General features: G+C 41.7%; 1 protein-coding gene across 6 annotated transcripts; it reads left to right on the forward strand.

Moving 5' to 3' along the window:
• Positions 1–1,035: 1,035 nt before the first annotated feature.
• LOC113487744 lies at positions 1,036–11,976 on the forward strand. 6 transcript variants are annotated; one of them, XR_003399838.1, is made up of 5 exons: positions 1,036–1,101; positions 2,100–2,253; positions 5,181–5,327; positions 7,695–7,808; positions 10,827–11,976. XR_003399838.1 is itself a non-coding variant. In XM_026862495.1 (4 exons), exons 2-4 carry the CDS (start codon positions 5,268–5,270, stop codon positions 11,082–11,084), a joined length of 432 nt encoding a protein of 143 aa, XP_026718296.1. In that variant the 5' UTR covers positions 1,045–1,101; positions 5,181–5,267; the 3' UTR covers positions 11,085–11,976. The 6 variants fall into 6 exon arrangements, 3 of the variants coding, with proteins under 3 accessions (XP_026718296.1, XP_026718297.1, XP_026718295.1); XR_003399839.1 differs by lacking the exon at positions 1,036–1,101 and adding an exon at positions 1,146–1,471; XR_003399840.1 differs by lacking the exon at positions 5,181–5,327.
• The last annotated feature ends 2,958 nt before the right edge of the window (positions 11,977–14,934 follow it).

The following is a 14,934-nucleotide window of genomic DNA, read 5'->3' on the forward strand; positions in this document are numbered from 1 at the left end:
TAACGAACATTTCGAGTTAGCACCAGCTCCCAGCTTCTGAAATAAATACCAGCCCCTTTGCTCGCTCCAACTACAACAAATGTTTTGGTGGACATGTGATAGATCAAACCAGGGAAACTGCTCTCCCCTGAAATTTTAAGGCTGCTGGGAAAAAGTCAGTCTTAATCTGAACCAAGAGTATACGTATCACCTACTCTTAATCCATAAACATCAGCTACGCTTAATTCACACCAGTACAGTCTAACCTCATCGCCGTAAAAGCAGTATGTCTACGTGCATTGTTTTCTACAGGTCACAGAAGAAAAGAAACACCAAGTTTTGCAAAAAAACCCCTAAATGCTGAAGCAACAGAAGTTAACAAGAACACATCACATTTTTTGCATTAGTTGTTTCATAAAAAACGTTTTCCAAAGAAACTATAACATTCCACACTGAAGTCAAATGAATAAAAGAAAAAAAAAAAAAATCAAGAAACTGAACTCTTGTAACACGTCACAGCGGTTTCTAACAAAATTTAAAAGAGAGGAAAATCAGTTTTCCTCCTCAGGTGAAGGGGAGATCTGTGTCACATCCCCCTTCCTCCACAACTGCAGAGAGGTGAGGGGTGAAGCAGCTGATGAAAATCCAGTTGCAAGGGCTCAGCAAGGTTACAGCGGGGCCCTGACACATTCCCCACACCTGCCCCCCCACCCCGAGCTTTTCTGCGACTGAGTTACAGCCTGTATGAGGGCAGACAGCTGAACTGTCTTGACCCAACACTAACACCACCTCATCATCTTCTTTAAAAGTAAGCATAGAGGGAGAAAATTAAGAGGCCTTTCAGAGCCATATTTGATTAAAAAATGCAAGAGATAAAACCTACTCGGATATTAAATTGTTTCAACGAGATTATCACTGACGTATGTTGAAAATCCTCGTAACAGCATTCACTGAAACTTTCTTTTCCTGAGAAACTGCAGTTCTAACCCCAATTTTTAAGAAATTGTCAAAAATAAGAAAGCCAACAATATAGCCAGACTTCAATATAACCAGTCTGCAGCCCCCCCGCTGCCCACCCTCACCCCCCGGCACCGGGGGCTCGTCCCCACGCCCTGCGGCCCCGTGAGTACACCCGCTCCCCGCCGACAGCAAACCCCCCCTCGGCCTAGCTGCTCCGGGAAGGGCCTTTTGCTTCCCCCGGTACCGGCCGCCTTCTCCCGCTGCGGCCCCCGGAGGAGAAGCGGGGGGCGAAGGGGATTTGTGGCCCTTTGCAGCCGGGGCCGCACCTGGCGGAGCCTCAGCGCTGCCCGGGGAGCGCTCCCTTGTTTCAGAGCTTTGGTTTTGCTTAAAGCAAGCTGCGCTTTCAAACAGCGAATCTGTAGCTCGTCACAAGCTCCTGCATGTACAGAAATGACGAGAAATGTTCCCAAAATCTTTAAAAATACGTACGATGTGGTGTAGCAACTGCGACCTAGCTCAGCCCGACCAACAGGTGACTCCCCAGTTCCACGCCTCTCCTGAGGAAGAATTTCTTTTCTTTACCACCAACATCACAAGAAAGTTAAGGTTTTTTTTTTTGTTTGTTTTTTTTTTTTGCTAGCCTGGTGCAGTTTATCTGTTTCCACGATTTAAACTGCCTGGGATGAATGGAAAAAAAAAAATCCTCCCCCAAATCCTCTGCACGTTGCTCAGAAGAGTGAACCTTTCTTTAGTTTTCTGAAACTAAAAGCCTCGATAAGGGGCACTGAGGGGAAAAAAAAAAAAAAAAAGTTACTTGCTGAACGTGGCTGTGTTTTGATAGGCACAGACATGAGCGTTGGCAGTCTCAGTTTCAGGAGATTAAATTATAACACCCTGGCCCCTGAGGCACTAAGAAAAGTAGAAGGCAGTCTGCAGGTATAAACCAGAAAAATCTAGGCTGAGGTTAATTATGAAATAAAGTTAAGCCTTCTCCCTTCCTCAGTAATTTTGGAGGATCAGTTCAACTGCGGAGTTTCTCTTCCTTTTTCCAAGGAAAAGCCTGCACTTGAGTCATTGAGCTGACTTGCTTTAATGCATTTCTTAGGAATAGCAACTAGTTTATACTGCATTACGTGTTTAAAAATTTTTTTCCTTTACAGATAAAGCCTTATTCAGAGCTATCATTTCCTGTGAAGATCTACTTCTGTGTCACTATTCTGTCTCTGCTAAGTGTAATAGGGCTAACCATAGAGACACTCGTTCGACAAACTGAGGAAAATTTCACCATTTCTCTTATTCAGTTAGTAGGAGTTGGTAAGAAACATACTGTTTGCATTTTAAAACAAATAAATTTTTTCCCAAGGTAGTAATTCACCAGTGACTGAAGTTTCTTATTTCACTCCATTAGGCCTGATGTGTTACACACAGAATCTTCTGTTAGTTTAGCAGTAACAAGCTTAGATGGCTTTTGCCACTGTTGCTTTTCCCAGTAGTATTTTAGGGAAAGGATCAGTAATAGATATGGTGTCATCCAAAATATCTTCATGTGTGAATAGTGTGAAAAAATATTCAGGTTTTTGGAGGTTTGCTATAACTGGCTCTCTTACTGGCAGATATATCAATGATTTTGCTTCAGACAGATGTCGCTTTCTGTAAGATGTACTGAATGTTCAGCTATGCCAGAAAGGGCTTCCCGTCTCCCAGTTTAATGTCTGTGTCATCATATATTGGGGAATTCAGAGTGTCCACACTCCAAGGCTTGTCACAAGACATCTCCTGACACGAGCCACGCTTATACCCAAGTTGTAGTTGGTTTCGAGGCACCTTCTTACATTGCAAGAAACCAAACATACACGCAGTTTGATCTGAAATAAGAAAACATCTTGTCACCTCTCTGTGTTAAGTTTCTGCAAGGATGTTGCTTTACCTGAAATATGTTAATAAAAGACAATAAGGACCTCATTTATTTTTTTTAAAGTGCGCTTTTTTTTTTTTTTTTGTCCTACAGGAAGCAAAATTCAAATTTTCTTGCATATTTCCAATTAGAGCTTCAGTAGAAACTTAGGTTCATATTGCCGGGTCCATAGAAATGAAACCTAACGTGAAAATAAATAAAACTAAGTGTTTTAGGAAGTCCTCTTCAGTGGCTTTAGCAGGTCTTGGCTGTTGGCTCGCTGGCCCAAACAGCGTAGAAGAGAATAGAATCTCTGTGGGTGTAACACCTTGTGTACGAGAAGGACGTGCTAATCATAAGCAGTCATTGCTTTCCAGCTTTCACCCAGAGGGAACAAAGACAATAGATTTGTTCTAGATTCTATAATTAGACCCGTACAAACAATACCTTTAGTCCAAAACTCTGGTTTGATTAGCAGCTTTTCACACAGGACTCAGCATACCCACAAAAATTGCAATGTTAGAACAGGCCATTGGCACTTCCAATCTGTCACACTGTTTTTGTTAGCAACCACTGTTTTGTGCTTCAGAGAAAAATGAAGAACCTTCATAATAAACCAAATGAATCACATGGTGTTATAAAACAGGGAAGTTGAAAGCATGCTTGCTAATCTATTTTTCCCCCTCCTACCTTCTGTTGATACTGATTAGTATTCTGTGCTGCCGCACACACGCGGGAAGAAGTGCACACCTCTCACAAACCTCTGGTTTAAATCAGGAAAAAGAACCCCAGTCTATTTTTAACACATGACTTCAGATTTCAAAGTTTTAATGTAAACAAAAGTTGTTGTTTCAACATATTAGGCAGTAAAGAGAACATCATACAAGGAACATGTTAAAACAATGATTGGCTTACCTTGAGATTTAAAGATGTGTAAGCTAACCATGCCAAAACGATGGGTTTTATAGGGTAGACAAAGACTGACAGAACTGATAATAGTCCTTTAAAGAAAAACAGATGCCCCGGCTGTAACAATCTCTTGGATTTACCACTAGACATATTAACTTTAAAGAGCGTTTGGGATTTAATTTGTTGAAAAATGTTCACTTACCAAAACCAGGAGGATGTCCTTTATTTCAGAAATGCACATACGCTATCGCTGCATCAATCGTAATGCTCAGAAAAAAGTTTGTTTTCAAATTATTCGTACAGACGACTTCTGATTTAGAAGCCGTATTTGCAAAACAAGGAAACACTGTCTTAAATCTTTCAGGTCTTCCTGAGTTCATAAGCGTGCCAAAAAAGTCCCATGAGTCACTTTGTAATTTGCCAGTCATTGTCAGTTTTCTCAATCACTGCTAATCAAAGTGAAAAAGGAAGTTCATTCACTAGGTTTGTTTAGAGAGACTGAAGTTATTACATTACTTGGAAAACTTCTATGATACTTTGTCCACATGCCCCAGCTTAGCAAAACTCGATGATTTAATTGCAGAATCCAGGAAGTAGCCATTTGGAAAAAAGAAATCTATTGTTACCTGGTCTATGGTGAGAATTAACTAGTGTTTGCAGGAGAATCCTATAGAAGAACAAAGCACTGATCCCCGTTTTTATGGAGGGAAAGCCTTTTCCTTATTTCAGCTTTGTCAAACCAGTGTAGAGTTCAACACTGACTGCTAGCTGTGGTGTTAAGAGTGGTGGGTTTTGATGTATTTCATAATGACGTCACCCTTCTACATAACATCATCCTGAACCAGTTCTTTTCTGGACTATAGTTTGCAGGGGTGGGGTGTTTCAAACTCTCCGCAACAAAAATAAACTGTTAGGAATCCAGTCTTAAGTTCCGTTCAACGCACAAGCCATTTGTAGTGGTCAGAACCACACAAACAATACAGTCGAGGTATGTGTACGAGTAGTAAATTGCTTGTTAGTCACTTGAATTACTCTCACCGGGAAGATTATGTGATTTCAGTTCTTTAATAAAGATGGTGTTGCTTCATTTAAGTCAAATGCACCGTTCAACGTAATGTTCAATATAGTATTAACAGAATAACATACCACAGCTGCCAGTTCATTTGGGTAGCTGATACGTTGCCCTTTTCAAAGTGTTACTTCACGAGTCATTTTAAAATCTAACAAATTATTTAATTTCTTGTGTGCTAAGAGGGGAGAGTACTCATTTTAAGTAACTGATTGAGACTCCCTGGTAAGAATAAAGACACGCTCTTGACCAAGGAGCCTACATTACACGGTCTTGACTTTCATTTTGTCATCTGGACCCAGCATAGTGAAAAGCTGCACCTTGTGCAGTCTGTTCACCTGATAACTGACCTTTCCTTCTCCTCCCCAGTGTTCTGTGTATACTATGTGAGTAGAGGAATCCTGCAGGAGAATCGCCAGCAGCTCATCGTCTTTTGTTCTTTCCATCTTGCTAGTGATGTTCCGTTCCATTGTCAACTTCACAGTTCTCTCTGCTGAGCAAAAGCCAAAACTCCTGGTTAGTCTCCTGGTTTTAACTTTTCTTTTCCCCACATCTTGGATTTGAAAATGTTAGAAATGCAAGGCATCTGTGATAAGGGCACTGATAACAGAGAAAAAAACGGGCTGAATTATTCCTACCATTGAGTAACAAAACGTGCACCTCCACAATTGCAGATTTGTTTCTCTGAGCTGTTCCGTGGTTTCTTCATGTATTTTTATGTATCTTTCAGTATCGGAAAATAACATTAAATATCAAAGAATCTACTCACACAGGATTACTGCAGAAGACATCCCTCACTTCACCTACTCTGCTTCAGATTTCTGTCTGTAAAACGACTGGCCTAAGGTCACATAAATCTAACTGGAATCTCCCTTAGCCCCACAATGCAGCCATGTGTTTTTATGAGTAACAGTAACCTGCTGCAAGGAAACAAAAAGACAGTGTGCTAGGGAAAGTACTGCCATTCCAGATTATCTTGTTTGCATTTCGTAAGAAAATTAATACAAGGATTGTATTCTATGTGTTACGAAGATTTTGTAGTTAAACTTCCGCTTGCCGTGCCTCTCAGAAGACCTTCTCTTTTGTGGCTGCACGTTTATCACTAATGTGAGAAGGTGCTTCCTGGCTGTGAAGCCACCCAAAAAATTATTTTTTCATAGAAGGGACAGCAACCAAACTAGGAAGATGCAGCAAAGCAAAATTTTGCCTATTCAATTTACATATCGATTGTACATTTAGTTAAACATATTTATCTACGGCAAACTGGGTTATTAGGGTCAGTAAAGGACAGGCATCAAAGAGATGCAAATTACTTGAAGGTATGCACCCCAGTCATCAGCTTATAGATTAGACAAGAACCTCATAGTAAAGTCTGATGTAGAAGATGTACTATTAAGGATTTTTTTTTTCTTACTACTGTAAAAGTAACTTGGGTTACCTTAGCAAAATTTCTGAGCCAGACTAAGGCATACTAATATAAATATTCTCATATCAGTGTAATTAGGAAGGATGTTTTGCCACTCCAGCCATCTTTAAAGCAGCAGATATTTAGTGTGAATGCCAGCAAAGTGTGGCTGACAGAACCAGTGTTTTCTGGAGTTTAGTAAGTAGAATAACACACCGTCCCCATCGAAAGCGGTGAGGAAGGTTCTTAGCAGTTGGTTTACACCATACAGGAAGCTTAGAGCCAGTCTCTATCAAAGAAATCTCTTTCTTCATACGATAAATCTCTAACAGAACCTTGCTAAAAGTTGTCATGGCATTACAGGGAGTACAAAGGTTATGTTTCTCTTAAAATGCTATTAATAGGCTGCCTGGTTCTCCTTATTCCTTTCTTCTTTTATTTCCAGTTAAAAGATTCAAGGTTAAAGACTGTCCCTGTATTGGCAAGGCCAGTCACATCCTTATTTCTCTTTCCCATCGGGCCCGCTTCATTCTGATCCTCTTGGTTGGCTCCTTTGATGTGATCTGTGCCATCATCCTCATTCAGAGTCAAAGCATGATGGCCTTTTGAGTGGGTGGTGCTCTAGAAAGCCTGGAGTCACAATACTTCATGCTGAACCTCTGTTTTTCCATGTTGACCTTTGATCTTCAGGCACAGGTAGAGAAATCTTTCCCCCTGGGTTCCCTTTTTTCTCTCCTATTGAGAATATTTCAGACTAGCTGAGCTGAACTATAAACTCACTAGAGCAATCCTGCCTGTATCCTACCTTTTAGGTAAGATTAGCTTAATAATGGTCATCTCTCGAGGTGTTTGCTACAGGGAAGCTTAGTTAAAATCCATTAAAATGAATCTATGTATTTTATCATTGTCCTGTTGTTCAAAAGGAGAACTGAAACTTGTGGGAAGTTTCTCCATAGAAACAATCGCATCCAGAAGCTCCAGCCCAACTAAAAGGAGCAAGGTTATCACTGCACACCATCTCAGCCTGCAGTGTCTCGCTCTCCAGCCATCCCAGCCCCTCCTACATTTGAGAAAACGATACTGGGGTGGGAGAGGGGAGCCTGACCTAGCAGGGCAGTCGGGGGGAGGCAGCAGCCTGAAGTTACAGATCGGTGAAGTGAACCCAAGAACTTTTTTGAAAGCGTTTGTGCCTCTGTACACTACCCCTCATTCTTGCTTTACTGCTGTCTTACCTTATGCTTTATCTGGAGCACATCTTCCTGCCTTTGCTGTGCTTTGTTGTTGCTAACATGGCCTACAGGGAAGTAGGTCTGTCCTTTGCGTCCCTTTTTGTACTGTCTGTCAGATGCTGAGGAAAAAATTTAGCCTTTAGACCTGGGCCCAGCTTACTGTTGGCGGGAGTTTGTGTCTGTACTTTTTGGTGGGCTGTACGTTCTCAAGCTAATAATTTTACCAACTCTTTGCCTCTTCTTTTTCAGCTCTGCTTGTGTATTCTGCTGATAAGCCTGCATGACATCACCCTTCTACATAACATCATCTCAGCAACAGGGGTTCTTTGGGCCTGCCTGAAGGTGACCATTAGCATCATCGCAGTAAGCGTTAAGCTAACAGTGACAGTAGCAAGGATAGCCAACTTCTGAGACTACATGTTCTCACCCTGAGCAATTAGCACAGGCTGGGAAGTCACAGCCACCCCATTCTATGTAATACCACTAAGTGGAAGGGAGCCAGAATGGATCCCAGCAGAAAACAAGAGCACCAACAATAATGAAGTCAGGTTTCTTATAAATCTGCGTGTCTCGGTGAGCATGCAGGATGAAACAACATCACACCATCAATTGTTCGTGTCTGAGGGACACTCTTTTATTCTCAGTCCCTGATCACCTACTTGAATGAAACCTATAGGCCCACAGTATCTTCGGTATTTTCACATCTCTGAGGAGGTTAGGTGAAACTGGCAACAGTCCTCCAAATTATTATGAAAGTACAGATACAGTGAGACTGCACAGGCCTTATATCCTCAGGAAACCAAAAAGATGAGTGGTGCTTTATGGGGGCAGCTTCTTTAAAGGTGAGTGACAGTTTTCAGGTTCACATAAGGAGGTGTGAACTTGAAATGTACTTTTTCATGTCGGTCAGGCTGAACGTCCTCTGAAATCTTGAGAGCTCTGTTCCAAGAATGATTGCAGAATCAGGGCCAAAGTGCATAGCATACGTCTTATTACCAGGAAGGACTTCAGGGGGTTTGTTGGCTGTTTAGGCTCCCTGAGTGTTTGCTTTAGCCATTCAGATAAATTCCTGACCACTGAAATAGACCTTTTCAAGTGTTTTGATTGTTTTCCTTGCTAAAAATGGAACTGGCACCAAGCACGGTGCTTTTAAAATACTTCAGTAACTTTAGGTGAAGAGCTGCACAGAATCACCTTTCTCCTGGTCTTTGGGGTGCTGTGGTCACTGACAGCTATCCAGCAGGGAAAAATAGAGACAGGACTGTTAGTGTGACACTTGGGAATGCAGATGGGGATATAAAATAGCTTGCTTTCCTCCAGGGAGCTCCTTATACACCTCTGTGAGGCACTGGATCTTTGCTTGCAGTTAAATTGTATCAGGTGTAGAAAGCAGGGAGTAATCGGAACCCTGTTTGTTTTCCTGCTAGGATTAAAAGTGTAAACTTCCCAGCTCCTTTTCCCCCACCATCAGAAACAAAGTTGATCCAACCAGTTGCCATTCACAGATTTAGTTTTTCGCTTCCCCCGGATTTGCCTTTAGGCATTAAGAGTCACTGTTAAGACAAAAAGGTGCCTCAGTTAGATGGTCTCATGTCTTAACATACATGATACCCTTATGCTTTCATCAATACCAAATGTGTTTCTTAATAGTTCAGCTAGTAAGAATAAATGTCCTAGGGATAGGTACATATTCTTGCCATTCTCTCACAACTGTGTTGGTACTACTGAAAAGCTACTTTTAACCCCATGAAGGGTAAAACATTTCTGAGTTCTCTACTGGGAGAAGTTAACAGCTTCTTGCCTGAATAAGAAACAGGAAATGTAATAAAATTAATGAAAAAGATTTAGTGCTGTATTTCAGTAAGTGGCAGCACTGCAGGGCAACAGCAGCTTCGAAACGGTAGATACGTTTGGCGAGAGCCTTGTAGCTTTGCATCCAAGGTAGAAACGATTCTGTCTCAGGCTAGAGCACGTAGGCAGTTTGACAGAGGGGTGGCAACAGGAACTCTTTTTCCTTACCCTGTTCAGACAAGTTTTTCATAATCAGCTTCTTGCAGATGATGCGGCAGTAGAGAACCACGTATCACTGTCTTGTCTGGTGTGCTCAGAAACTGCTCCTCCTATGAGGGGGTTATGTAAGAACAGCATGGAGACGTACATAATCCACCAGAAAGTATAAGCATAAGAGAAGGGAAAACTTGGAAGTGCCTCATACACAGTCCTTTCTGGTAACCACAGTGCCTGAAAGCACAGCGAAACGTCACGCTCCCTTATTTCTGGGCTAAGGCACATGCCATTTCACAAGGGGATGATGCATTATTTTTCTTCTGTTTGTATACATGCTCTCCCATTGACTTTAGTGGATTTATTTTTACTATCTCCATTGCTTATTTTCTCTCTTTTCTCCCTTTCAATACTAATTCTCTCTTTCCCTCTGCTCTTGTTTCTCAGCCTTTGTTTTCTTTTCCCTTTTGGTCTTATCCTAAGAGGAGCACTATGCACCACCACAGAAAACAGACACAAGAGTAGAGGAGGCAGAGAGGAGACAAACTCCCTTAGAGGAGGGACAGTTCCCTTAATGCTTTGTAGTGGTTCATATATTGACCCTTGCAGAAGAATCAGTATTGGTTTTGGGGGGAATCTGTGGTTAATCAGATGCATCAAATCTTATCATAGGATTGGTGCAATCACCACTTTCATTCCCAGTGACTCAGCTGTTTTTCTTTAGTTTGCTCAGACCTGCCCTTCCAGTTCAGGGCTGCTGAAAGTTGCTACCTGCTGGGAAGCAGTCCGTCCATCCATCCTTTCTTCTTTCCCAAGTCCCAAGGTTAACTGTAAAACAAAGTTTTTCTGACAGCTCAACCCTCTTGCTTCTCCCACGTTTTAGTTCTCTGTAGTAGAAACAAAGGCAGGGAAAAATGTCACAGAGTGCTTTCAGTCTGTTAGCTGTGAACACATTAATTTGTTAGAGAAAAATCTGAGCGTACCCAAAGAGAAAGTACATCAGCTTAGCTACAACTCCAAAGGGTCAGCTGCTTCTCCATGTAAGCTAGTTGGGAGTTGTAGTGTATTGGAAGGCAGAGCTCAAGTGGATGCACAGATGGCTCAGATCACACCTAACTGTCAAGATGTGCCCATGAAACAACCTGTTCAGATTTCATCAGCATCACTCCTGGCCCGGTTCTGTGACAAACAGAGACCTTATTTCCTCCTAAAAAAATGTAGTTAGAGAAGGCAGGTGGAGAACACAGTTAGAACTGAGCACTGAGAACTCAGCTAGACCGACACTTGAAAATGCTATTGAAAAATCAACTCTTAGCCTTGATAGAGTATATAACAACGAGTTATAAAGCTGTATATGTATCTCATCTTATTTTACAGATTTTAAAAGAGCTGAAACCTCTAGTGTGGATTTTTCTGAGTCAGAATGTACCTGAAGTAGTTTATCTCATCTACCTGCTTTACACGGTAATTCGTCCAACTTACTTGCTCGATACTGGGGCGCGGGGCTGGAGGCCTCCTCTTCATTCCTGGATCCCTGGGCCCCAAACTGGTGCCTCATTCCTGAGCAACCCCTTTGTTGTGGCTCCCGTTGGAATCAGTGAGAGCAGCAGGCACATCCCACCTCTTCAGGATTAACTTTTCAAGACAGGAACCATGTCAAATTGTTCTTGAACTGATTAGTTAGGGGGAGAGGCCCTGGAAGTCTCTGCAACTGGCAAAGCCTCCAGAATGATTAGGGAAAGATGCAAGAAAATCTTCCAGTATAAAATACACAGTTCCTCAAAAATGCCTCCCCCTCCTTCACAAGAAGTCTCAAGTGATGCCAGAGCATTTGACTATCTGCAGGGCCTCAAGTCGTTGTATTTTAAAGAATTTCTTAGGCATCACCCCCACTTGTCGATCCCGATGTAGCCAAAACAAGAGATAGTGCAAACCCAACAAACTCCAGCGTCAGGCATTTTTTTGGCACTATAATAGCAATAAATCACTTATCACTGGGGCACCCCAGCACCTCCCACAACACGTGTGGAAGGAGGTGAGGAAGAAGAAGGGCAAGGGCAAAGCAAATTGTTCATCACAGGAAGGGCTCAAATGCTGATAGCAGCCAGCATGTCTCATACTTTACATAAATAGTCTCCAGATACCGATAAAAGTCCAGTGGCTGCAGCCATCCGAGTCCTTGGGGTTCTGGTTATTAAAGTGTGCAGTCAGATCAGGCTCTTCCAATTATTCACAGGCCTCTTTGATCTGGCAAAGCAGAGAAGGACCACACACTGTCCTTGGTGGCTGTGCCTTCCTTGTGCTGCAGTTTGGAAGAAAAGTACAGGTGGTGGCTTCCAACGCAAGAGTAACAGAACAACTTCAAAATAGCCAGGTCTCCTGGTTTTGCCCGATAACAATCAACATGCAAGAGTGACCAGCAAATGAGGGCACAGCCATGCAGTGCAAGACTCCTCTGTGCCAGAGAGATCTGTAATAGCTGTAACTTCTCCAGACCAATCCTTTTTAGCATCTTTTATCTGACAGGGGAAAAAAAAAAAAAAAAAAGGAAATAAACTGCACTTTGACTCTATATAGCAGCCGCTAAACAATCCTCTGCAGCCTAAACAGGCAAACTGATAGAACTTAAACTAACTGCACCAAAACTGGCCAGGCCATCTGTAACCTGCCTGGCTTTGGGATACACAGCACTGGGTTTGTTAATAAATCAAAGGAGTCGGAATTGTGCTTTTGGACATCTTGTCCTGATCCTCAATGTGATCTCATGCCTTCCTACAACGTATCTAACCCATGCGCCATTCCATACACCAGGGTGACTTGTTAAAACAAGCCTTCAATATTTTAATTTAAAAGTTTGGTATTTTACGGATTGGAATCTCTAACTACTGTCTTTTCTATTTTTTAATAAAGTATAAACACCGTTTGTGCATGGATAATTATTTCTCCTATCAACAGCACGAGTTCAATGGGAAGCCTGTTTACAAACTTGAGTCCAGAAGAAGCTGGAACTGCAACTCACACCTGCTGTGAACTTTGCCATCACAGTCCTCTTCAGACACATCTTTAACCTGCAGGTATCTGTACGCTGCAAAAAGTAATTAAAATACTTTATTGAAGCTTATTAGGGAAATTTACAAGGATGATCTCAAAAATTTCCATAATTTTCTCATCCTAGTCTTCTAAACCTGAAACAAATATTTATAAACAGCACAATGGAGGCACGAAGAGGTTAAATGTCTGTGGTCAGACTGCATACAGCTGACAATATCAAGAGAAAGCACGAGAGCACCAGCTGATGGCTCTAAATTCATTCCACAAATCAAAATGTGACTATGAATTGTTGCTGAAATGGAGGAACACAATTAAGCATATTCGATCCTTTTCTAAAGCAAGCAAACATGCAGCAGGTCTTGCCAAGAGCAGGACCAGTAAGGAAAGACTTTGATCTGGCAGTAGGCCTGTACGTGGGCAGAACTGGCTGAAGAAAGGAGGCTTGTGCTAAGATTTTACCTTCATGGCAAGGGGATGGCAGAAACAATTGTATCATTAGAAGGAAAAAAGTTGTGATTACATTCAAAGGGTTATCTCCCCAAAAGCAGAAATGGTGGTGTTATGCCTTGGAGAATTAACCTTCATATTTTCACAGAAAAATGTTCTTAGTCCTGACTAAGGTTTTGTTAAATTCCGTATGGAACTCTGCCTGTTCTTTTTCACAAAGTTTTGAAGTTAATACTTGTGTAGATAAGAGCTACTAGGCTGAATCTGTGAGTTTCCCAGGACACAATCCTGCCCTAATCTGCAGACAGTATCTTTGGCCTACAAGTACTTAATTTTTTTGCCCTGCCACTCAAATTCTGGGTATAGACAATCTCTAAACCAACCGGTTCAGACAACCACCTTCACATTTTCTAATAAAGCAGGAGATTAATCCAGCTAAATCCAATCACTTTTTTTTTTTTTTTTTTACATTTTTTACTCATCACATTTTTTATTGTTATTCACCAATAGAAGAGGAAAACAATGGGAACAAATGACACTATAACCAAAGGGAAGCTACTGCTCTACACGTCATCAACAACTTCCCCTGTCCAGAGCATTTAGCAAGTTTTACCCAGAATGATACGTAAAAGGAGATTTCAGTTGTAGGTAATTTACGCAAATTCTTTAAATAACACCTGATAATACACAAACATTTCCCCTTTGCTCAATCTTCTTTTCCATGCTGTATGAGCAGTCTCTCAAAAACAGCATGGAGAGGAGCTACTTCTTCATATGCATTTCTCCCCAACAAACCACTCACGCGCTTCATTTTTGCATGGTTATCTTCCACCCCTGTTCTTTGTTCAAGCCTCTGAGTTCAGTTTTTCAGTGTGCATTACGGAAAAAATGAATCATCGTGCTATTTTCCTATCACTACAAAGCACTGGTAGCTTGAATTGCATTTGTCTGGGTATAGTTTCCTGGTTTTCTGTTTTGAGGACAATACACATGATCAAACTTATTCCCCCTCTTTGTGCTCATGACTCCCCTTAAAAAAAAAAGCTTCAAGCTGCTGTGCACACGTGCAACAGCTGATACTAATCTGGATTCCTGAAAAGTTTAAAGGACACAGCACAGAAAGACAATTTGACAAGGGAAGGAAGAACATTAAGCCCATGCCCCATCATTAATTGGTATGGCTAGTTCAAATTGTCTTTAGAACGTAACTGTGTTTTCACAAAACAAATCCCAATACCCCTGTAAATGATATCTATTTCACCACCCCCCCGTTCACTATGCATCTTGCACAAGGAGCATGGTACTGTCATTGAGAGGCAGGACTGCTGCACAAAAAGGGAGATTAAATTCAATTTAGTATTTCAGGGAACAGCAGCAAGTACAAGCAGTGTTGACCTTCACATGCAGGATGAGGGGGTTTTTTTGTACTTCTTGGGGTGGCTGTAATTCATACAGCCACCCGACGCCTACGTGAACAATCTAGATTAAACTACATGTTAGTACCAACATCCATTTCAGCTTATGTAGACACACCACAGGGCAGGGTAAAACTAGAAAAAGATTATTTCACACGGGGTTGATGGCCAAATCTTCCTATTTCGGGCTACTTTAAATTCTCCTAACTCTCAAAAATCAAGGGTAAATCCATACAGCCTTTTTTTTTAATCTGCCCAGCTGAACTGAGTTTTTGCCAGAATTTCTCATACCTCAGCTTGGAATGACTGCGTGGGGGTGGAGAGTACTTTTTGCTGGTTCAACAAACTGGTGAGTACAGCTCTCAATGCTGGAACTGGGCTGTTCAAACTGAAAATAGTAAGAAGCCTTCATTCTGCCAAGACAGATAATAGCAGCAAATAGCATATAAACTTCTCTCAAAAGAATCATCTGTAAAACGAGGGCCCAGTCCTTGGCAGTGCTATTTCCCTGCTCTCTGCACAGGCAGCAGAGTGCCACTGTCACAGAAATGGTGGCTTATTGTTTTGGCCAT

This window comes from Athene cunicularia, assembly GCF_003259725.1.
Source record: "Athene cunicularia isolate RWA chromosome 21 unlocalized genomic scaffold, athCun1 chr21_part1, whole genome shotgun sequence".
Taxonomy (NCBI): domain Eukaryota; kingdom Metazoa; phylum Chordata; class Aves; order Strigiformes; family Strigidae; genus Athene; species Athene cunicularia.

Excerpts from the sequence above, each read along its gene's own strand:
- LOC113487744 (XM_026862494.1), top strand. The coding sequence starts at position 7,100 with ATGAATCTATGTATTTTATCATTGTCCTGTTGTTCAAAAGGAGAACTG. Across the intron at positions 7,364-7,694 it reads GCAGCAGCCTGAAGTTACAG|CTCTGCTTGTGTATTCTGCT; the intron begins ATCGGTGAAGTG and ends CTTCTTTTTCAG. Across the intron at positions 7,809-10,826 it reads TGACCATTAGCATCATCGCA|ATTTTAAAAGAGCTGAAACC; the intron begins GTAAGCGTTAAG and ends CTTATTTTACAG.